The 23,872-nt window shown below is 38.6% G+C and overlaps 2 protein-coding genes across 2 annotated transcripts; one reads left to right on the forward strand and one right to left on the reverse strand.

Annotated features, from left to right (window-relative positions):
- Positions 1-21,484, forward strand: ints11 (integrator complex subunit 11). Its single transcript, XM_047374913.1, has 18 exons — positions 1-211; positions 446-543; positions 2,382-2,455; positions 2,548-2,776; positions 2,909-3,007; positions 3,091-3,125; positions 5,959-6,097; positions 6,191-6,255; positions 6,593-6,782; positions 6,868-6,951; positions 8,826-8,915; positions 9,229-9,391; positions 9,528-9,638; positions 12,406-12,467; positions 13,402-13,544; positions 13,686-13,815; positions 20,899-20,963; positions 21,048-21,484. The coding sequence occupies exons 1-17, from the start codon at positions 184-186 to the stop codon at positions 20,953-20,955; spliced, it is 1,797 nt and encodes a 598-aa protein (XP_047230869.1). The 5' UTR covers positions 1-183; the 3' UTR covers positions 20,956-20,963; positions 21,048-21,484.
- Positions 20,984-23,710, reverse strand: LOC124873890 (lysophosphatidic acid receptor 4). Its single transcript, XM_047374921.1, has 2 exons — positions 23,592-23,710; positions 20,984-23,108 (listed from the first exon to the last, which is right to left on the reverse strand). Exon 2 carries the CDS (start codon positions 23,016-23,018, stop codon positions 22,062-22,064), a length of 957 nt encoding a protein of 318 aa, XP_047230877.1. The 5' UTR covers positions 23,019-23,108; positions 23,592-23,710; the 3' UTR covers positions 20,984-22,061.
- Between the last annotated feature and the right edge of the window lie 162 nt (positions 23,711-23,872).

The raw sequence follows: 23,872 nt of genomic DNA on the forward strand, positions 1-23,872 counted from the left end.
ATATTAGCCGCCTAGCTTAATACCTTGGAATACAGTTGTGAAACAAACGCATGTACTAGTTTTAACCGCGAGCATTTCTTCCTAATTTTGTGAGTTTTTTTTATTGGATGTAGATAAACTATTATAAGAACTCAGTGGCAATATTCTGTCTACAGAGTCCGGCAGCGGGCAGGTGACATAAATATGCCAGAAATTAAAGTAACACCTTTAGGTGAGTACTGTAGCTTGTTAGCCCGATGCTAAGCTAGTTCCGTCAACATTACATCTTAAGTTGGATAACGTCAGAGCTGTGGCAGGTTTCTTACTCTCTTCCAGTAGCAATGCTTCAGTGTTTTGTGTATCTACATAGATAATAAAATCAAATTGCCTCAAACGACTATCACTCATTTGGTGAATTGGCTGAGAATTGTTTGTGGTTTCTAAGTTTCTGTGTTCCCTATCCAAGGTGCTGGACAGGATGTCGGTCGCAGCTGCATCCTCGTCTCCATCGGAGGCAAAAACCTCATGCTGGACTGTGGGATGCACATGGGATACAACGACGATGTAAGTGGGAATATTTTGCAGAGGACATAATCAATATAAATACTTACAGTGTATATGTCTTTGAAACGTCCAGGCATCAGACAAGTACAACCTAACATGGGACAGCCATTTGGATTTAAACCGTCCACAAGACGTACTTGCGCTACACTTAATGGTACCCTTAGTAAAGATGTGTAAAAAGCCTTAAAATAAATACATTTTTTGCTACAGGAGCATACAGTCATGTGAAAACTTTTGTCATGTCTTTAATTATTAAGTTCAAAAGAAATGTTCACACGTCTCCTATTTTGTTTCTGGAAAATAATGTGATTTAATTACAGGTAAACACCAACAATTAACATTTTTATGCAAAAATGTATGTTTTAACTAAGAAAATAACATAGGATGACCTACCAGCTAATAGCTGCTCTCACCTCCTTCGGCTGAAATTACTTCAGTGAGATGCTACTTGTAGCCATCTACCTCTCCCTGACATCAGTCAGAAAGGTTTGCCTCACTACTACACCACAAGATGTTTCGAGGGTTTCTTTTGCCCCATGTTTTAAGTCACCTCAGAGCAACTGGATAAGATCAAGATCTGGGCTTTGACTTGACTCCAGACTTGTCCGTCTTAATTCTCTACCTGTCCTTGGTGGTTTTACTGGTGTGTTTGGGTCGTTACCATGTTCCAGGGTCCAGTTCTACTACACCTTTAATTTTGTTTTTATATATGTCCTGACATTTTTTATGCCAAATATATCTGATGTTCTGGTGTCCAAATAATTCGATTTTGGACTCATCTATTCCACATACATCTTTCCAGAAGTTCTGGCCTTTCATTTCAGCAGTAACAAGAGCCTGCTGTAGATCCTAAGATGGTATTTTAGGGTTTCTGGAGACCTGGCACCTTGTGATATACTTTCATGTTAAACATGCTTGTAAGACCAGAGTTGTTTTGAACGTCCTCCAGTTGTAGACCACTTTGCCTACATGTTGATTTTTTTAAGACCTCTTTCAATCCCGTACTAGACTCATAAGCTGCCACAGTTCTTTTTCTGAAGGCCTACGACACCTCTTTCAATCTTACCATGGTGTTCACAACAGTCAGGAGCACACCAACCTAAATATTTGAGGTTTTAACTCTGCAGACCTCTTTCAAAATACTGGGTAACAATATTCTAATCATTTTCATCTGATGTGATGCTTCTGTGTCATTTTAGCTATTTTCTGAGGGCATAAATGTAGGGGTGCCCTAATTTAATCAAATTGCATTTTGAACACATTTCACTAAAATTATTTTAATTATATTACTTCAGTGTATCAGTATTGTTAAACGTGTTATGAAATGTCCATATGTCCAGATATGTTATAAAGATGTACGGCGACCCATTATTTTCATATGATTGTAATCCTGTATTAGCATAGCATAATAGATATAACAGTTAATTGTAGGTAAAAATCTCTGAGAATGGCTCATTATTGGGTCAGGATCATTCATTACATAAAAATAGCTTATAACAATTTGGTGAAAATACGTAACTGTAAAACATGACTAACCATCTCTTAACAGATGTTTCTGGTTTGCTCTCATTCCAACTGATGCTGGTTTTTCGACAGACACTGAAACATTTTGTACATTTTTACATAGTTTATTTATGGCCAGTGTTTATTAAACCATAACATCTTAACTTTTGTTGTAGATAAAGGCCATTTTGTACTTTTAAATTTTATGCTTCTTGTCTTCTTTGAAGGGTGTTGTTTTAGTTGTTTAGTTCACTTTTCTGAAAATCTTTTTTTCAAACATGCCCATAGACATAGAGCACATATGTTATATGGACAATGACTGTTTTTTATTCCAGAGGCGTTTCCCAGATTTCTCCTATATAACACAGAACGGGCGTCTGACAGACTTCTTAGACTGCGTGATCATCAGGTTTGTTGAGTTTTTCTTTATTTCTCCATTCTGAAAACATTCATATAACTAATCTGTTTGTTTAACCTTTTTCCACCTACTCTGATGCTCAGCCACTTTCACCTGGACCACTGCGGCGCCCTGCCTTATATGAGCGAGATGGTGGGCTACGATGGGCCCATCTACATGACCCATCCCACCAAGGCCATTTGTCCCATTTTACTTGAAGATTTCCGGAAGATCACTGTTGACAAAAAGGGAGAAACCAACTTCTTCACCTCGCAGATGATCAAGGACTGCATGAAGAAAGTGATTCCTTTGAACCTCCACCAAACTGTCCAGGTGCTGTGCTAAAGTCATGTATTTTCCAATGTTCCCTATTTTACACCGCTTTATCTAGTCCCATCTTGTTCTGCGCTAGCTGCTCACCCCTTTTGATGGCAAATCAAGCTGTTTCTGCTGTGCTCCTGGCAGGTGGATGATGAGCTGGAGATCAAGGCGTACTACGCAGGCCATGTCCTGGGAGCTGCTATGGTGCATATCAAAGTGGGATCAGAGTCTGTGGTCTACACGGTGAGTGTAAACAAGTTTGAACTGTGTCACAGTGGGAGATTTTAGTGGCTGCATCCTCTGAGAAACCTCCTTATCTGCTTTAGGGGGACTATAACATGACACCCGACAGGCATTTAGGGTAAGTTGCCTTTCCCTTTTTTCATCGGTAGTCATAAAATATTATGTAAATTGCAGCACAATGCTGTATTTGATAAAGGATGAAGCAGATATGATTCATCAAATGCTTCTCATGTTTTTACTTCTCATCTAGAGAAGCCAAAGAGAGCTTTGAAAGCTTTACTTTGAGTCAATTACATGTTGAAAAGAAATGTGGAAATTTTACACATTTAGATACAGAAACATGTATCCTGGTTCTATTAGAAACTTAAAAGAAAGGTTTAAAAGAGCTGTCCCTGCAGGGAGGCATAAGAAGAATGTGTAGTTTGTTGACATGATCCAGCTTAGATCCATTGGCCTCTGAAATCCATTAAAAACCATGAAATATAATACATAATTTGATCATATTCCCTAGAGCGACTCTGATTATTCATATACAAAAATAAACATATTATTCCTGTTAATTAAATTCATCACAACTAAGACCTCCAACCAACAGGTTGTACTGTGATGCACTTTATTTTTATTATTAATATTACCATTGAAAGGTTAAGGAAACATGCTTTGTTGCATAAAGTGGTTTAATCTTGTAATTCCTTCATTTTCTGTTGGATTCCAAACTACCACCCCTGTTAAAGAACTGCTGTAAATATTTCCTTTTTTATGTTTTGTGGTTTTAAGAAAAATAACAACTAGAATTAGTAAGTTAGATCACAGAGTAAATCAGCGTCGGCCAGCAAAAGGCTGGTCGTTGCAAATGTGGTTCTAAGGGCAAGGTAAACCTCAGTGACATCTGCAAAACTATACAAGATGCTTGTTTTCCCAGAGCAGAGTACATAAAAATATGTTTAGGGAGATTTATGTTGGCATTAGACGTCCGTTAGAGAGAGGGACTGGGTGGGGAACAGCCTCATCTGGACCAGTGGTGTCCAAATACAGACTGGTCGACTTCCTGAGTTTTTACAGGGTTTTAAATATTCCTGAAAAGTCTTGAATTCAATTAAGGCATTTCTAGCTATTAAAAGGTCTTAAACATGTCCAGATTTTCCATCCCAGACTTTTAATTATTTAATTTAGTTAGGTCTTAAATTTGAATGTCTGTTCATTCATTGCCTCCATATTTTTCTATGAAGTTCCCATGTTCAGTTATGAATGCTATGTTAAAATTTTTGATGTTATTAAGTAAGTTGTAAGTTAAGGGTATAAGTTAAAAATATTTTTCATAAGTATTCTTTTGTATATCATGGACGAATCCTATTATTTACTTCTGAAACATAAAAGGAAATCTTGTTTTTGTTGTTTTCCTGGATCGGCACACATGATTTCTATTAGCGGGTTATTACCAGGCCCCTGCAGAACTTTATGACATCCCAAAGGGGTAATTCATCCATATTAAGCAGCTGTGTTGGATAAGGCTGCCCCTTGGGGCTTTAGAGGAGCATGTGAAAAATCAAAACGCATTGCTTAAATTTTTAGTAGTGAGAATAAATGATTGAAAAATTGACTTTATTCTGCCAAAAAGTCAGATTTGTTACTGTAGAATATGATATTTTTCCTATTAAAAACTCCAACTCTCAAGGCTGACGGAAGATTAAGAGTCAGCCTAACCCAAATAATTATTGTTTTTCTGAATCTGGCTCCCCTGCACGGCCTTGATGGCTGGCTATCTTCAACTTCTCCTGGAAGTTATGTAAACATGACGCTCTGCTCCCTCCCTTCCCTGAGGGAAGCTGCTTAGAACTCAGAACTGCTCAGAACTTTGTGGCCGGTTGATGAACATTCCAACGAACCATCAAGGACAATGGCCTCTGTGACAGTGCTTCATGGACTTACTTGCACACACTCACTTGCACACACACACATGCTCAAGATAAACATATGCACCCCCTCACACCACCTTCACCGTTCCCGGCATGATGTTGTTTTGTCAACTTGTTGCTTCTTTGTGCTGAGGTTTTTTGCAATCTCAAACTGTATCCTGCGAAGGATAAAGTGTGAAATATGATTTTTTTTCCCTCTACTTACCTAATGTGGCTTCTTTTTTCATCTAACAAGGGCAGCGCCTGCGAGTGGGCAGCAAAGCCTCGGTGACCCGTTCCCTCCTTGTCTTGTGTCATGATGTATGTTTGGATGGGTTGTACTGAAATTCTAATTTTCCCTCAGGGATCAATAAAGTATCTTTGAATTGAATTGAACAGAATACTCTTCCTCAAAACATAAGACAAATATTATCCTTCTGCCTACATAGTTTTTACAATGAAACATTAAAGTTAAGTCCTGAAATTAATAGTGTTTTAGCTGTCAAGCAGATGTTACATTGTAGTACATATTGGTAATTGCATATTAAATATTAAAAGATAAGTACTTTGATGCTAATTTGCAAAATTAGGCATAATTTGTATCACTCCCCACTAGATGGTGACAAAGTGTTTCCAGTGCATTCCTTGGTACAGGTCCTTCTAAAAAAATTAGCATATTGTGATAAAGTTTATTATTTTCCATAATGTCATGATGAAAATTTAACATTCATATATTTTAGATTCATTGGACACTAACTGAAATATTTCATATTGTCTTAATACGGATGATTTTGGCACACAGCTCATGAAAACCCAAACTTCCTATCTCACAAAATTAGCATTCCATATGCAATTTTTAAGATGTTTTATTAGGTTTGCAGCATTATTTGGTAATTTAAATTATTATAAAAATGTTGTTAAAGCCTAGAATAATTGTGGGATTCAGCCTAATATTGTGCACTAGCTACATTTTCAATATTCAGTTCAGGTTTCCTACAAATTTCATTTTCCAGACATTTCTGTCAGCATATGATAATAAAGTTCTTAATCTTCTAGTGCTGCTTGGATCGATAAATGCCGTCCAGACATCCTAATATCAGAGTCGACGTACGCCACAACCATCCGTGACTCAAAAAGGTGCAGAGAAAGGGATTTTCTGAAGAAAGTTCATGAATCCATAGAAAGAGGAGGAAAGGTAAAACTTAATTTCACTCCAGTGAAGTGTTTTGATGTGGTTTTCTTTTATTTTATGAACCTTCTACGACATTTTTGCTTTCAAATTTCCTAGGTCCTGATTCCAGTTTTTGCCCTGGGACGTGCGCAGGAGCTCTGCATCCTTCTGGAAACATTTTGGTACAATTTGGTTTCAAAAGCAGCATCAGGATCAAAACTTGCAGCATTTTAACATAAACTCTTTATCTCAGATGTTGACGAAATAAGAAAGCGAAGGCCGTTATGTGTGGAGATAATTACAGCCTGTTCCCTGATATCAGATACAAGAATTTTTTTCTGTCACATGAGTTTTGACATGTCAGTTAAATAGAATAAAACCTCTCAGCATGAAGCAGTTACACATGACTAATACAAAGCTCATTATAGAAGATGCATTCATTTTATTAGGCCTGAAAGACTAATTGCATGATGTTAACATTTTGTTTGACTAATTGGGCTTCCTTCAACTCCCTCTCAGGGAAAGAATGAACTTAAAGGCCCCGATCTACTTTTCCACTGGGCTAACAGAGAAAGCCAATCATTACTACAAGCTTTTTATAACATGGACCAACCAGAAGATCCGAAAAACCTTTGTGCAGAGAAACATGTTTGAATTTAAACATATCAAGGCCTTTGATCGCTCCTATGCAGATAATCCTGGACCAATGGTGAGCCAGTTTGTCCCCCTAGATGTTTGTGGTTTTTATAGTTTCAAACTGCTGCCACCCTTTTAAAATAAGCTCACTCCTTCAGGTGGTGTTCGCCACACCAGGTATGCTGCATGCTGGCCAGTCTTTGCAGATATTCAAGAAATGGGCTGGCAATGAGAAGAACATGGTGAGTCTCTTATGCAAGTGGACATCTTTCTGTGTTTTTAAAGACCAAGTCCCAATTTTCTTTACAGTTTACATAAATCAACCATTTTATGATCATTATTTGGAGACCTGGTCCTTCAGAAGAAAGAGTGCAAATAATAAACAATAAGAGCTCCACTTACATCCAACATCCCACTGTACACAAACAATACATGGCTCCAATGAAATTATCGAAAAATAAAAACATCAATACACACACAAAGTTTCCCTCAATAATAAAGTAGTGATAACTAAAGCTCCAGCTCAAATCCAAGTTCATACAACTTATGCCTGGTTTACATGGCAGGATTTTTATGCCGATTTTTGACCCGATCTTCCCCGTCCGACATGCCCCAATCATCGTGTTGGCTCTTAAGATAATCGTTTGAGGTATTCCTGCTGTGTGTGGTTTTATAAGTGGTCTAGTCTGCTCGGAAGGACGTCGGGACTGCTCCAACCTCAAATCGGGGATATTCGACTTGTTGGATTGTCTTGGCCTGAAATCCTACCGTGTGGGGTGTTCCCCGAGAACAAACGGGCACACATCCTGGTGAACGTGACATGCAGCCAATAGGAAAGCGAGGTGACAGAAACACAGGAGGGAATTACTCTGAACTCACGTTTGATCTCGAGAGGGTTTGCGAGATTTCCCGCCTGACATCTGAATGATCGTGAGTGAAATCTGTTCATGTGCAGTTTGTTGCACTTGCCGTGTGGCTGGGCACCACACACTGTAGGACTAAATATGTTATATCTACAATTTTTCATCGTCACCTGTGGGAGGTCTCAGGTTTTGAAAATCAATAGTTTCTACTCAGTTTCTGACAAGCAAGAAAACATCAGTACTCCCTTTTCTCCAAACAACAGTGTCCTCATGATATTTTATACCAGTGTACCGTGCATTAATTGCATAAAACACAGCAGCAGTGAATGGAAGCACCTGAAAGTCTCACATTTCTACACATACATTAATCTGTGTTTATAACGCTTCCATCTTTCTGTATTATTGTTTTGAATTGATTTGATTGGATTGGATATTTCTGGATATGAATTGGATCTCATTCACTTGGCTCAGACACTGAGGAAAAAGCGAGTCAGTGCTCCAGCTGATTATTGTGGGTAAAACCTTGCTGGAGGAACGCTTGGAGAGGGGGGACAATTCTGTTTAAATTTAACAGAACAAGCTGCCGATGTCAGTACGGAGAACAAAAAGTAAAAATCACACCAAAAGACATTTTTATTTAAAAAATGTCTTTTCTCACCAGCGGCACCTACTGTTGCCTCGATTGTCATGAACTGAACTAAATGTTCTGTTCTGTTCAACCAATCTGTTGAAGGTTTAGCATGAACTGCAGGGTAGCTTATGCCCTGTGTCTTTGACTTGTTTAATTTATTGCCTTAAGGCCAAGATTCTGCTTCTGAATTATCTCATAATCTTTCACAAACAAGTGGAGAAGGAGAAATAACAACCACTTAGTCTGCGGAAACCACCCACTCACCCACTTTTCCCACGCAGCTGGATCATTGGGGACAACCTTTTAGTGCAATTTCTCAGTAAGCATCCATTCATCATGTGCTCATAAAAAACGGCTTTTCTTAACAAAACAATTAGATTTATTTAATAATAAAACAATACGGCTATGAACCCATCTGGTTTCTGAAGCTACTAAATCACAGCAAATAATGAAAGTCACCTCCTTGGTGATCATTTGGGGGCGACCACTTCTCTGTCCTTCAGAAAGAATTAAAAAATATATATTTCTCTGTTTTGTATTTGTTTATATCAGTACTATGAGGTTTTATATCCTCTTTAACTAACACTTCTGTAAAATAATTAATAAAAAACCTCTTTTACAGGTGATCATGCCAGGGTATTGTGTGCAAGGGACTATTGGTCATAAGATCCTAAATGGGCAAAGAAAACTGGAGATGGAAGGAAGATCAACAGTAAGATTTTACTTTTATTCTCAGCTAATTCACACGTTGAATGAGGTCATTATAACTCATCTATCTTACAACTCCAATGACAATTCAAAGATGCTTCCTGAAATTGTTTTAGGAAATATCTGTATTTCCTTCCAGAAGAATAAGGATGAAGCTCAAATGTTATTTTCTACAAAAAACATAATTGATCAGGTTATTAATATTGGACTGTCCCAAAATTGTTTGTTACAGTACTTGTTTGAAATTAACTAAATAATTCAACTTGTTATTGTCGTTTTTCTCCTGCATCCAAAATATCTCACTGTAACTGCTACAGCTGGACGTGAAGCTGCAGGTGGAGTACATGTCCTTCAGCGCACATGCTGATGCAAAGGGCATCATGCAGCTCATCCGCATGGCAGAGCCTCGCAACATGCTGCTCGTGCATGGGGAGGCTATTAAAATGGAGTTTCTTAAGGGGAAGATCGAGCAGGAGTTCAGTAAGTGCTGCTGAAGTCACGGCCTCAAATTATCTGGGAGTTTTTTTTTTTTGCTTTCAAGAATGCATTGATGCGCACACGTTTGGGGGCAGAGGGGCTTTCCAGCCTGGGTGATTTTACTATCTTTAAATGGCAGGTATAGACTGTTACATGCCAGCTAACGGGGAGACGGTGACCGTGATGACTAACCCCAGCGTTCCTGTCGATATGTCACTCAACCTGCTCAAGAGGGAGATGGCTCTTGGAGGTTAGGTTTTATTTTGTGGTTCAGGTTCAGTCTGCCTACAGAGTTTCACTCAGTTTGGTTTACCATTTTGATTCTTCGCCTTTGACACATCATACGTTCCCCAACGCCTTCATACAGTAACTTGATCCAGATCAGTTGGCATGATAAGGTCGACCTAGTAAATCCTAGACAGCCTGATTACTGAAGGCAATAAACAAGTTATTTGGTATTGTAGTAGTAGAGCCTTTTTATTAGAAATTGTGATGCAAACACATTATCAATGCAACAATATGTTTTACATGCAGTGGTCACCACATTTATTTGTACTACTGGTGAAGATTTTTAATAATCCTGAAAAACAAAAAAAGGTTTTACTGCAAGAGCATAATTTCACACTGAAATGGTAGAAAAATTCATCCTTTAATTTGAGTATTTTTCAGTGTGTAATTTCCTGCAAGATTTCAAAAGGTCATGATGGCATGATCTTTAACAAGTTTGCCAGAAACCTGGAAGGGAAACGGCAATTGTAGATCCTCCACATATTCATCTTGGTTTTACTCCAAACCCACCTAGTGTGTTTATTGCCATAAAACTGTAAGGATTATGATTATTGATTAATTAATATTAATCAAGAATTATAATTTAAAATCATAATTTCTTAACCAAAAATCATTACTTACAAATAGAAATCAGAGATGTCCTCTGGTGTTGTGATTATGGGCTCAAAGCTCTTTAATAATAACAAATTATTAACCAAAACCACCAACTGTCACTGTTTATTCAACCACTTCACCGAAGGTGGGGGAACTTCTACCTTGTTTTGACAGATAAATCACTCTTGCACAAAATAAATACAAACGCTTCTCTTAATTATATATATGAAGATTTATTGAAGCCAAATAATCCTGATATACCATTATTCTGGTCCAAAAACCTTCACCTAACTAACAAGCATCATTCTACACAAAGGGAATAAAATGACTACCTAACAATAATAATAAAAGAAAAATATATATGCGCATTTAGTGTCTATGAAGATCAAACCAGTAGTTTTATGGACAAAATGTGTAATTTGGGTTAAATGGAAAGAGAAATCCTCCTGTTGTGTTGATGTCTCATCGCAGCGATCAGCTGATAAAACGGTGGAGCCACGCCCCTTTAGCCACTATCAGCTGATCGCCCCAAATCTTGACAAAGAGTCATAAAACTCTGAGGCGGGAACTCAGTGGAAAATCTCCAGCAATAAAACTGGAACAGAGAGTGGTCGGACGAGGCCCAGACTGCAGTTGCTTTGAATGAAAACTTTTAAAAGTCCAACTTCTAACTCCTGGCTGATTAGAGATCAGCCAGACAAACATTAACCACGCACAATTCAGCAGCGCTCGCACAGCAAATCAAAACGCAGCTCAGCACAACATAATTCAATCGGTATTGAATGCAACAAGTTAATACCTTAGATTAACTACTGGTGATCCTACATCACATTAACTATGCCTTATCCTGCCCAGACCTCTAAATGCACCTATCCGGTTTACTATGAAAAGAACGACTTTACTTTGAGGTTGATTTCTGCTCTCCACCGGTCGAAGAGGGATCAGGTCTGAAGAAAAAGGAGAGGAGGGGGATCACACTTCCATGATCAAATTAAAGGAAAAAACGGTAATTTCTCATCCGTCCAGGAGGGGGAAAGATGAACCGTTAGTCGACTGAATAACAAGGAGGAAAACTCATCTCCTTGGACATAGAACCTCTGTGGGTTTCCACCTGCGCCGGGTGTGGGCGTGGTCTTCGATCGGTAAATAAATCTCCTGATCTTCTCGTATCAGACAGATTTCCAGCTTTCAAGCTCTTCCAGGAATGGCCTTGTGGAGCAAAAGTTCGCCTGCGAGCTTTTGTCTCTCCAGATATGCGCCTCCAATACGCTGTCCTGTGAAACAGGCGGGAAATGGCAACGAAACTCTGCATCTCAGCCGGTTTATGCTCCCAGTGACGTCAGAACTGCGACGTCTGTTGAGCTGCGTGTGTCAAAATGTGCGACCAAAATGGATGACCCCAACAAAACCTTTTAGGGGCAGATTTGAAAGCCATTCGGTGACAAGTCAGCCAAAGACGGAAAACCCCAAAAACAGTTATCTTTGAGTCTTAATTATGCTATAACGTGTCAAAGCTTACATAGAGGTCTAGCATTTGTGGGAATTGCAACGATTAGTAAAAGCATTTCCTGGAAATTTATACAAGCGCAAACAGTTCCTGCTCACATGGTCACATTCAACTAAACACACGTTGGTAATCTGTACACAGATGTGAAACACAGCTGCAGCTGTTTTAAATGAGACCTAATTCACTGAAGAAATGTCCGCTTTCATCCACGCACTCATCTGACCAAAAGATATGGTTCCATTTAAAGTCAGAGTAGAGTTTGGCAAAGTCCACAAATTTACTGTGAAAGTGGTAAAACAGAGAAGGCTTTGAATTAGTTTATTTAAATGGATATAGAAGCTGATCCAATATGACAGAACAATAAATATATCCAATTTTTTATCATATGCAATGTGAAACTAATAAAGCAAACCATATTACTGGAAATAATCCTATTAGTAAGGTAAACTGCTAGAAATAAAAAAAAAACAACTTTGCAGATTCACCCCCAAAGATACACTCATTCATCTTTTTTGTGCCATTTTTACCACCACAAGTTTTTGTGAAAAAAAATGAAATTTCTAGTTTATTTGTTAATAAATTCGGTTGTTTGATATTATATATTCTTTTTGTTGTTTTTTTTTTGAAGGCCCTCTTCCTGATCCTAAAAAGCCCCGCACCATGCATGGAACCCTGATCATGAAGGAAAATGTAAGTTTTCATGGTTTTGGACCACACAGTTAATCAGGAACGCCTTACCAATAAAAAACAGCAGGGCTGCAGTAAATCCAGCGGTGTGGTTTACAACAAAATACTCAGATGAACTTTAATGTTTTTTACTTTAATTATATTGTCTAATGCAACAATTACAATGTTGAATGCCTAAATAGCAAATGACCCCTTTGTTCCTGAGCATCATGCAGAAATGGGAGTAAGGCTGAGATGATGCTTTATTGTTTTTATACATAGAGATGATTTTCAAAAAAATCACATTTGATCATTTACTACTACTACTATTATTTAGGTACTCTTTCTGAATACTTTGCAGTCTGTATTACATTTGTTTCAGTTGTAAAGTCAAAACTCATCTGTTTAAATATGGATTCAATTTGGTAAATCTGTGTAATTAAAGGAATAAACTGTTAGATGTGACCATAGTTGTCATTGTGTTATTTTTTTAAATATTTTTACAAATTGTAATTAGTTATAAGAGTATAAAACGTTAACATGAGTACATTTTGATGTCTGCTTCCATTTACAAAGTTATGTAGGCCAAGGTTTTTTGGTCAAATATTTCAGTTTCACTGAAAGATTCTGCTGAAAGATTTTTAGAAAGATTGAAATCACAGCAAGTTCTCCAGAGGTTTATTTTTTTCATAAATCTGCTTGAACTTTAAATTTTAACGATTTCAGCTGTTTACATTTAAAATGTCAGCTGTAGTCAGGATGCTGCTGCTTCACATCTATGGAAAAATACAGATTAAAATTGAAAACGGCAGCCAGCCTTAATTAAATGACTGTTAGCTTGTCATAGCTAATAAACCCTTATCTGAGTGCATCTGCTGTTGGTTTGTTTATGACCTTCTGTTGCATTCATCTGGTTACTGTGTTTTTTTTTTCCTTTGCTGATGTCTTTTTACTGCAGAGCTTGAAGCTGGTGTCGTCGGAGCAGGCCCTGAAAGAGCTGGGCCTCAACGAGCATCAGTTACGCTTCACCTGCCGGGTGCAGTTCCAGGACCCGCACAGTGACTCCGACACTCTCCACAGAATATACACACACCTCAAGAGGTTAGTGCAGTCCACTCCTGGCCAACTCCAACTCGCAGTTGTTATTTTGCAGTTCCCCCCTTATCCTAAATGTTTGTCCTGTTTTCTGCTTCCTCTGGGGTTTAATACATTTGCATTCCTTTGGATGTTTTTTGGTTTTAGTGTGCTAAAAGATTACACCATCCAGCACCTCCCTGATGGCACCGTCATGGTGGAATCCATCGTGATCAAAGTCTCCTCTTCGGCCGAAGACGCCAACGCCAAAGTCCTGCTGTTGTCCTGGAGTTATCAGGTACAGCAGCATTAATTAGTGTTCAAATGATCTCATCAGATTTGATACCTATTGCAGACAGACCCATAAGTGTGGCCTTACAATCTGCTTTAGATCATTTTTGTTATATCAAACCGAAAGAAAAAGAAAAGCAAGTACATATATGTACAAAATAATTAAATCTGGATACTGAGTCCTAATTTAAAAATGACCAAAACCTTGTTTCTCCTCTTTATACGTTTTTCTTTTTTGATTGATCGTTTATAATTTTTTGCAAATACAATATTGGTAAACAAATATACTTCTACAAAGTGCCAGAGCCTCTGCATGTGCGTAACTTAAAGAGTAAGAAAAAACATACACAGGTAAGTACATAGATAAGTAAATAAATATGCAAGCAAATATCTTGGTAAGTAAGTACATTGGTAAGTAAATAAGGAAGAAAATATGTAATTGTTAAGTAATAATTAGTCAATTAAAGCTGCAGGCAGCGTTGAACGTTCCTCGTACCTCAGCATATCCAGGCCTGTGTTTCTAAAAGTGTTCTGCATCGCCACCTGATCGCCTGCAGTGAGCCTGCCACTCCATTCTATAAACAAACCTTGATATTACATTCATTCAGGCTCAGTTCAGCTCTGATAAGAAAATTTGGCTGAAATCCAACCTTCCTGATGGAAGTTGTACTCACTTCCTGTTTGGTGGCAATAGATTAATGAAGATTTCCTGTAGTATTTTGAAAATGTCATTTGAAATTAACATCTGTTATTAGACAAAGTTTGAAACTTCTATAGACCGTCATGGAAAGTCATTCACAACAGAAACCTGTGACATTGTTCTTAGTGGGCGGGGCTAAAGGAACGTCACCATTTTCTATCCCAGTGTGTTGAACACTTGTCCACAAGGAAGCCCAGAAAATGTGGTCTGGATCTGATAATGATTCAGGGAGATATATCTCTTTCAAATATTTTAGGGGGTTGATTCATATTGCAATTTAACCCAATTGACCAACTGTTTGCAGGTTGACAAATATGATTCATATTCAGTTTGGTGCATACGGGATGATGCATGTGTGATTTTGAGCCAATCATATCCGAACGGCAAGAAATTGATATTTGCCAAGCCGCTACGGCCACACTTCCCAGCCAACAGTCACAGTTCAGAGAAAGATTCAACATCACTTTGTTCTGTGTCATCAGACACAGCTTAAAACTGATGAGTCAGAGTGTAAAAAGTGAATGTGTTGAACACTGATCTCTGATTACACTCAGAAAGCTTGGTACAGCTACCACTTTGTGTGTGAAAGTTTTTACACCTTTGTCTTTTATGGCGAGAAGTCAGATTTTGAGGCTTCGCCACACCCACATACTTGATGCAGCAAAAAGGTTTCAATAACTTTTGATCTCCAGTACCTGAAGACTTTACTGAGTTATTTTGTAGTTTGTAAGTTGGAAGCCGAATGAGAACTGATTGTTTTATTGCTTCTAGGGGGCGCTGTCTAGGAATTAGGCCATGCCCAACAAATTTTAACCAAATATCTGTTCGGGGCTGGATTAAGATTTATCATTTTCAGTTTGGTGCACATCAGATGATATATGTGTAAATTAGAGCCAAACGTATGGCTATGGCTTGACTTCGGATTTCGTCGCCCTTCCACATCAACACCCTCTGGCCAAAGGTCTTGGTCCTGGAGAACAAGTTACATCAACTTGTCTTCTGTCATTGAGCTCAGGTTGAAGTGGATTAGGTCAAGAGGGTCAAAGATGGACCTCCCATTGTAAAACATTGTACTTCCTGTTATTAGTGGGCGGGGCTAAGGGGATGTCAGCAGTTGACCATTAAGTTTTGTTGAGGACCAGATCGATCACAGACATGTCACCTTCTGTGACTGATCCACAGGTACATAGGTCAGTTGGTACAAAGGGAGGTAAATAAGTACAAAAGTAAATAAATAAGCAAGAAAATAAAACTTAGGTAAGTGCATTAATTATTAAATACAAGACGTCTCCTCTATAATCAGCAAATTGAAATGATTGTACTTTCAAGAGCCAATGTAACATTTAAAAAAATTTATTTTCCTGATTTGTTTCCTATTTAGATCATGGTTAAAATTTTGCAAAAATTAGATTTAAAATACTTTTCCAGAAGTTCTGATAAATGCATTTTTGTTTATTTAGTATACTGACATAACAGTGTTAAACAATCAGCTGTATGAAAATCAAAGCCTCTGTCCTACTGTGCATCTTGTGAGTCCTGTGTGTGATCGTCAGTCATGTCACATGTACATTCCTTTTATGGAGTACAAAGAAACATTTCCTAGACTGGAATAAATCATAATCCTTGGTTTGAAAAAAAAAAAAAGTTTTGATTTCACTGTAAAGTTCAGCGCTGATTATTATGAATTTGGAATCGGGTCAATAAATGGTGGATTACCTTGAGCGTGGATCCGAACCCGTTCAGCACAGCTTTTCAAGCCTTTACATCAGAAAATTAAAGATCCTCAAGCTTACTTCACTTGCTATCTTTCATATAGCAAGTGAAGTAAGCTGCTGTTTCTGCCTCTCAAAGCCTGTTTGTCACGTGTTCAGCAGCACACTAGGTTTTTAGGACAACATCCAGATCCTTTATGTTTCAGGAGGTGTTAGAAAGTGTGTAACTACAGTAGCTTAGCATCTCTTGAGATTATTTCTACATAAAATAAGAGGAAAAAGTAAAAGGGTTTTTTCTAAAACTAGTTACTGTATTTTGACATGTACAAAAGCTTGTTATTTTAGCTTTTTCTGCTGGCGTAATTTTATTTAAGGGCCCCTGCCCTCCCGTCACATTTAGCTTTGTTTGGGGGATGCTGTACAGAGAAGCTTTGTTTTCTGCCCACTGCTCACACCTCTGCCTCTGCAGGCACAGGAGAAACAGCCAGCTCTAGCCATATTGGTGTCCTAGGGCAAGATTATGGTTTGGTTTGCACCTCTCACCAACTACTTAAGGTTTATGTAAATAATCGCTTCCAGCTTTAATACATGTGAAAACATTGACTAAATAATGTTTGCCGCCTATATTTGCTGTGTAAACAGTATTTATTATCTAATATATTTTATTGCACAACCTATACCATAATAATAAAGCTTTTAGTAATAGATACTATTGGTGTTTTAAAAAAGTCAAATATGCTGCAAAACTATATTCAAATGAAATCTGTGTTTAAGGTACAATTAACATTTTGTCGCGATGGAGCTTTAGAAAAGGCTCAAGTTTTAGCCATTTTATTGGCCCAGGAAAAAGACTCTTTCGCAGCTCTCCGTGTTGGAAAAAATGTGTTCATTTGTTAAGGACAGATATAAATAGGATTTTCATGCTGCTATACGGTCAAAGATTAACATGTAGCTGCAGCAGTTTAACATAGCAATGATCTAGTTGAAATGATGACTTTGTACAAGAAAAGAGGTTTTCTCTACATCGTTCCACTGTAGGATCAGCGTTTACGTTGGCATTATTAGGTAACGTAACTTCATTTTAACAAAGCTAATCTTAGAAATAGCCTTATCATACAAGAAGGTCAGACCCGCACCAGGTACTACATTCAGAGAAGCGCAACTAATCTGACAAAGAGGGAGGAGTTCCTACTGGATAGCATTAAAAGCAGGTCTCTTCCTCACAGCTGCAGCTGCTCTAGGCTTTTCCGGTCAGTAGGACACTTCTCACCCGGGTCACGCTCTGTTTGATCTGTTACAGTCATGTGTATATGTGTGTTTTTATTTTATATTTTTAACAAACTGCTCTCATGCACTGATCCAATAGCTTTTTCTTCATTTTTTTGTACTTATGACAATGACAATAAAGGATATTCTATTCGATTATACTATCAATAAACGCACAATCCAAGAAGTTAATTTGCCAACTATTTTCTACAGAATATTTGAATGGTAGTAAAAATATATTTTTTTATTATTTTACCATTTCAAATATACACTATATTGCCAAAAGTATTCACTCACCTGCCTTGACTTACATATGAATTTATGTGACATCCCATTCCTAATCCATAGGTTTCAATGTGACGTTCAGCCATCCTTTGTAGCTATAACATTTTTAACTCTTCTCAGAAGGCTGTCCACGAGGTTCAGGAGTATGTTCATGGGAATTTGTGATCATTCTTTCAGAAACACATTTTTTTTAGGTCACAGACTGATGTTGGACGAGAAGATCTGACTCTGTGTCTCCGCTATAATTCATCCCAAAGGTGTTCTGTCGGGTTGAGATCAGGACTCAGGGCAGGCCAGTCAAGCTCCTCTAAACTTTCTCAGCCATGTCTTTATGGACCTTGCTTTGTGCTCTGGTGGACAGTCACATTGGAAGAGGAGGGGCCATCTCCATGGTGTTCCCACAAAGTTTGGAGCATGTCCAAAATCTCTTGGTATGCTGAAGCATTCAGAGTTTCTGTCACTGGAACTAAGAACCAAGCCCAGCTTGTAAAAAACAACCCCACAGCATAATTCCCCCTCCACCAAACCTTACACCTGCCACAGTACAATCAGGCAAGTACCGTTCTCTTGGGAACCACCAAATCCAGACTCGTCCATCAGATTGCCACATGGAGAAGCGCAATTCGTCACTCCTGAGACCACAGAACGTCCCTCCACTGCTCTAGAGTCCAGTGGTGGTGTGCTTTACACCACTGCATCCGACACTTTGCATTGCACTTGGTAATGCATGGCTTGGATGCAGCTGCTCGGCCATGGAGACCTATTCCATGAAACTCTCTACACACTATTCTTCAGGTAATCTGAAGGCCACATGAAGTTTGGAGGTCTGTAGCGACTGACTCTGCAGAAAGTCAACGACCTGTGTGCACAGTGTTTCAGCATCTGCTGTCCCCGCTCTATCAGTTAACGTGGCCTACATCTTCATGGCTGAGTTGCTGTCGTTCTTCCTTCTTATAATACCACTGATAGATGACAGTGGAATATTTAGGAGCGAGGGAATTTCACAACTGGACTTGTTGCACAGGAGGCATCCTATTACAGTACCACACTGGAGCTCCTGAGAACGACCCACCCTTTCACAAATGTTTGTAGAAACGATCTGCATGCTCAGGTGCTTGATTTTATACACCCGTGGCCATGGCAGAGAGAGAAACACCTGATTTCAGTTATTTGGATGGGTGAGCAAATAATTTTGGCAAAATAGTTTATTTACATACTCAATGCATATTCAATGGATTAGAATATTATTTAAATAGAATATTATTGAAAAGTTCACATATTATGATGAACTACATAGGCTGATGTTTTCAAGCTTTTAATATGATGATTTTCTTACTTACAGCTAATGAAAATACAACATTTAAAGATCAGAATATTACATCAGACCAATAGAAAAAAAAATTTTTTAATACAGAAATGTGGGCTTCATGAAAATTATGCTTAATACCTGCGGAAAGGTTTGTATTTTCTTAAGTTACTTTTAATCAGACAAACGAGCCTCATCAGGACACATTGTAATTTATAAATATGACTGCATACTGAGAAAAAAAATTTCACAGCTGTGTCTCCTCAGTCAGGTGGCGCCCTGGGCAATCACCTAACGAGCGCTAATGTAGCGCATGGAGCATAAAAGTGCACATCAGAGACAGGATTGCAAGAGGTGCACCGTCAGCTGTCTTTAGCGCGCGACCATGTGCAGAGGCTATAGTCCTCGATGCGGCTGTCCCTGGTTCGAGTCCTGGACCTGGCGACCTTTGTCAAATGTCTCCCTCCCTTTGCCCTCTTTCCTGTCTACCTACTGTTGGAAAAATGAAAAAATAAAGGCCTCTAGTGCCACAAAATCAAAAAAAAAAAAAAAGAAATTAACAAGGAATTTGTACTTGGCAGTCATATGCTGTTCCTTTTTGGGAAACATTTATAATCAGATTCATGTCATTTAAAGGTTCCATTATATAGTTCTAATTTTCCAAAAATATTGTTGTACTCGAGGAAATATTTTGGTTGCAGGGATAACGGCCTTGTTGCAGTTTGTGAAGCATATCGAACAAACTCAATGCAATGAAATTGAGGCCCATGTGCTCTCTTTCTCATTATGATTTAATGCAGAGATATAATTTACCATTGGGGAACCACATATCATCACAGTGCTTGTTTTTCAGTTCTTCTGTGTCAGTTGCTGTTGCTGTCATGAACCGTTTTTATATAGCGATGAAATGCTCCCTCGCTAATCACAATCAGAGCTCAAAGCAGTGACAGGTTGGTTTTATGACTATGGTGAAATCTTGTTGCTACCAGTGAGGCTGGGATTCATCCAAGGCTCTAAACATTCAAAAACAGCTGCAGAGAAACAATCCACTTAATCTCAGAGAGGATCAGAAAAGTGATTGAAAATCAAGCAGGGGAACAGTTTCATGTTTGCCATGTGCAGGTATGGGTTGACCATAATGCAGAGGGAGCGAATAGAAGTTTATGTGCAAATGCGGTCCTGGTGGTGAGGGGTCTAACAATACGAGTGAAAGTACTTGAGTGGGTGGACAGAATGAGAGAGGAGTTTGTGAGTGACAAAAAATAAACAATGAAACCAGAAGGTGGAGTTTCCATGATCTCCTGTAGTCCAGGCATAACGCAAAGAAAAAAATAGAAACCTGATGTTATTTTTCTACCTTATGTAGGTGTCGGCTGTGAAGATTGTTCCCTCACTAAAAGAAAATCCAAAAAACTTTTTTTTTTAAATCATTGTTTGCTTGAAGAGAGTGAAAAGTATAAGAAGATTTTAAAAAAAATTTCCTTTTTGGAATTTTTTTGTGCTTCTCAAGAAGTTTGATTAGCATTAAAAGGTTTTATTTACAGTAATTAGTTGAAAAAGTGAAACTCATAATGCATTAATTGTACATACAAAATGTTTATTTCTTTAAATTTAGATAATTAAGGATATCGGCGAATAAAAAGCCTATGTTTGGTTTCACAGAAACTGAAGATTATTATAATATGAATTCAGATACATGTGTATGGTCTTCATTGTAATAGATCACAATGTCTAAACAGCATTTAAATCATCCTCAGTTGGTGACTTGTTTACTTGTTTTGTTGTGTAATCACTGTTTTTCTCATCTTTATTTCTCATCAGGATGAAGATCTGGGAAGCTACCTCTCATCTCTGCTCAAAAAGGGCCTTCCAACTTGACTCTGCTGGTCTGGATTTTTGGTTTTTGTTTATTTTAAAGCGCTGTAAAGGATGGGACTCTTCATGAAAACTTTCTGTCTCTTGCTCTCCAGTGCAGAAAATGTCAATTTTCGTCTTGTCAACATACACATTGAGACCAGAGCTGCTTCCTTTTCTAAGCAGAGGAACTGCGACAACTACGACTGCTCCTGTCCTGTTCATCCGATGACTGAAACTCCAAGAGAAATTCAGATTTTGATTTTATTTTGAAAGATTCCACCATTATAAACAGTTTTACAGAAAAAGCTTCACTGTGTAATGTTGTACCTATATATCCAGTGTTTAAGTTATTTACTGTTGTGTATTGACATCTACAGTGGATATAAATGTGTACACCCAAGTTAAAATGTTACGTTTTTGTGACAAGAAAAAAAGAGACCTTGCTTCTTCCACCATTAATGTGATATACTGTGTATCCTCTAAAATTCAGTTGAACATCAAACCCATTAGTAGGAAAATATAAGAAATAAAAAGCTGAAGTTCTTTGTAAGTTTGCCCATTTTTCGTTGAAGCAACCTTTGATTCTACATCAGCTCTCAGTTTGCATGAGTTTACACCTGTTATAACTAGTAGGGAATCTGATTAAAAACATCACCATGAGAAAAGAATAAATTAAGAAATCCAACATTACAAGAATTTGGTGTCTTTCTAAAATTGACCAAAAGCGAAGATGCAAAGTGGTCAGAGGTTCACAGAAGCCCTATAGCAACAATAAAGGAGCTGCAGGATTTCCTAGCAACTACTGCTGGTTTTACTTGTGACAGCAATTTCATGTATTAGGTACGTAAGTATGTTTGCAAGATAGAAGTATTTTCTTCCCAAGAAAACATGTAGGCCTGATTAAAGTCCACCAAAAACATCTGGGAGAGTATCGTATGGTCCAATGAAACCAAACAAACCTTTTGGTATGTGTTGCCGAAACCTTACCAAAAAGAAAACCCCACCATAGTCATAGTGAAACATGGTGATGGCAGAATTATCCTCTATCCTTGAAGTTCTAAATCACAAAAACCTGGCATTTTACAGGGGTCTCTTTACATTTACAATTTAAGGTGCCATTTTCCCTTTCAGGTCACTGAGATGGTGTACACGCCCCTTCTCCTGCTCACCATCCCCCACAGCCACGTCCGTTTTAGATGCTCCCACCTGAAGTAGCTGGTGGTCATGTAGTAGAGCACAGGGTCCAGGCATGTGTTGAGGGTGACGAGCGCCATGGTAACTCGTCTGGCGTTGTAGATGGAAGCCCGGATAGAGCAGCTCTGGATGACCCCCAGGCGCTGAAGGAGGTGCAGCAGGTAGACCACATGGTTGGGCAGGAAGCAGACAACGGTGATGGCCAGGATGGTGTAGATGACCCGTACAGCCTTCTGGGCTGTTTTGGTGCCGATCATAGAAATGCGATTGGCTGCCAGCGGGTAACAGACCAGGATGATTATGGAGGGTAACAGGGAGCCAAAGACCAGGCTGACTATACTGTATGCCCTCAGGCGCTCGTTCCACTCTCTCTGGGCAAAGTTCTCGAAACAGCTGTGCCCCGAAGAGTCATCCCCACTTTCCAGTGGACCCATGAGGATGAAGATCAGTATAGCTGCTCCACCAAAACACCACAGTCCCACACTCACCACCAGAGAGCATTTGGGGCTTTGCATTCTCAGATAGGTGTGTGGATGCACTGTGGCCATGTAGCGGTCCACGCAGATGCAAGTCATGAAGCAGATGCTCATGTAGATGTTGGCAAAGAACAGAGTCCCTGTGACAAGACAGGCGAAGTCTCCGAATACCCAGTTGTTCTTGTGGAGGTGGTAGTGGATCCTGAAGGGCAGTGTGCAGAGGATGACGATGTCCGCCATGGCCAGGTTGCTGATGTAGACACTGAAGGCCGTGCGAGATTTGATTCGGATGGTGAAGACGAAAAGCGCCACCAGATTTCCCGGCAGGCCCACAACTAAGGCCAGGATGTAGACCGTAGGAAAGAGATGGTACTGGAACTTTGCTTCAGGGTCGGTGCAGTTTATCTGGCTCATTATAAGAGCTGTGGTGGATTTTTGGTTTCTTTTCAGATCAGTTTTTGTAGAAAAAAGAAATGTAGGTTGATTTCCAGAAATCAACGTCTCCTGTAAGTGAGGCGAGACAAACATGTTTCCATTGAGTTTTTCCATTTTTGCTTTCATACAACAACTTAGCCAACCCATTAAAGAGAAAAAATCCTCTACCAATTCTTCTTATATCATTTTATACGGGCCCTAAAAATACAGTTAAGGCTGTAAGTAAAATGTTTTCAAACAAAAAAAGGTTGTGATTCTATTTTCAGTGTCATTTGAGGACTTGCATTAGCGGTAAAGAATGAAGTGAAACGAGGCTGGAAAGCACCGGGTGAAGGTATAAAACAAAGAAAGTTACACTTACATAACTTAACCTAATTTATTTATTTTAAATATACATTAAATAATTCCAGTTTTAAGTTTTCCAAAACTTTAATAGACTTAATTTAGTTTATCAGATCTGACAATCTGATGTCGAGCACATTCACATGGGTTCAACAAATCTGCCTCAGTTTATTTAAAACATCTCAGAAATAGTATCATAAAGTTACTTACTTAGGTTTTTAATGCGACCGAGTCCACAACGCTCCTCCGTAGCCTCAACAACATGAGAAGACCTGCCGCTACTCTAAACACAATGTGAACATAAGCTGCTGCCTCTTTTTTTAGTGCAGCTTCCTGTTTCAATGTGAAGGTTTAGAGTAATGTGTAGAAGATTATAGTAGCTGAAGAGCCTATCAGCCACCCACTGCTGAGTAATAAAACGTGTTTTATTTTTAATTCTAACTATGGCATTGCTGTATTCTACAAGTGGCCAGAGTAGATCTCAGTTAACA

This window comes from Girardinichthys multiradiatus, chromosome 1 (genome assembly GCF_021462225.1).
Source record: "Girardinichthys multiradiatus isolate DD_20200921_A chromosome 1, DD_fGirMul_XY1, whole genome shotgun sequence".
NCBI lineage: Eukaryota > Metazoa > Chordata > Actinopteri > Cyprinodontiformes > Goodeidae > Girardinichthys > Girardinichthys multiradiatus.

What these genes read in the sequence shown, in the direction of transcription:
- ints11 (XM_047374913.1), top strand. Translation starts at nt 184, where the DNA reads ATGCCAGAAATTAAAGTAACACCTTTAG. An exon ending in CTGGCAATGAGAAGAACATG is followed by an intron (nt 6,952 to 8,825) that starts GTGAGTCTCTTA and finishes CCTCTTTTACAG; the next exon opens with GTGATCATGCCAGGGTATTG. An exon ending in AGATGGAAGGAAGATCAACA is followed by an intron (nt 8,916 to 9,228) that starts GTAAGATTTTAC and finishes TAACTGCTACAG; the next exon opens with CTGGACGTGAAGCTGCAGGT.
- LOC124873890 (XM_047374921.1), bottom strand. Translation starts at nt 23,018, where the DNA reads ATGAGCCAGATAAACTGCACCGACCCTGAAGCAAAGTTCCAGTACCAT.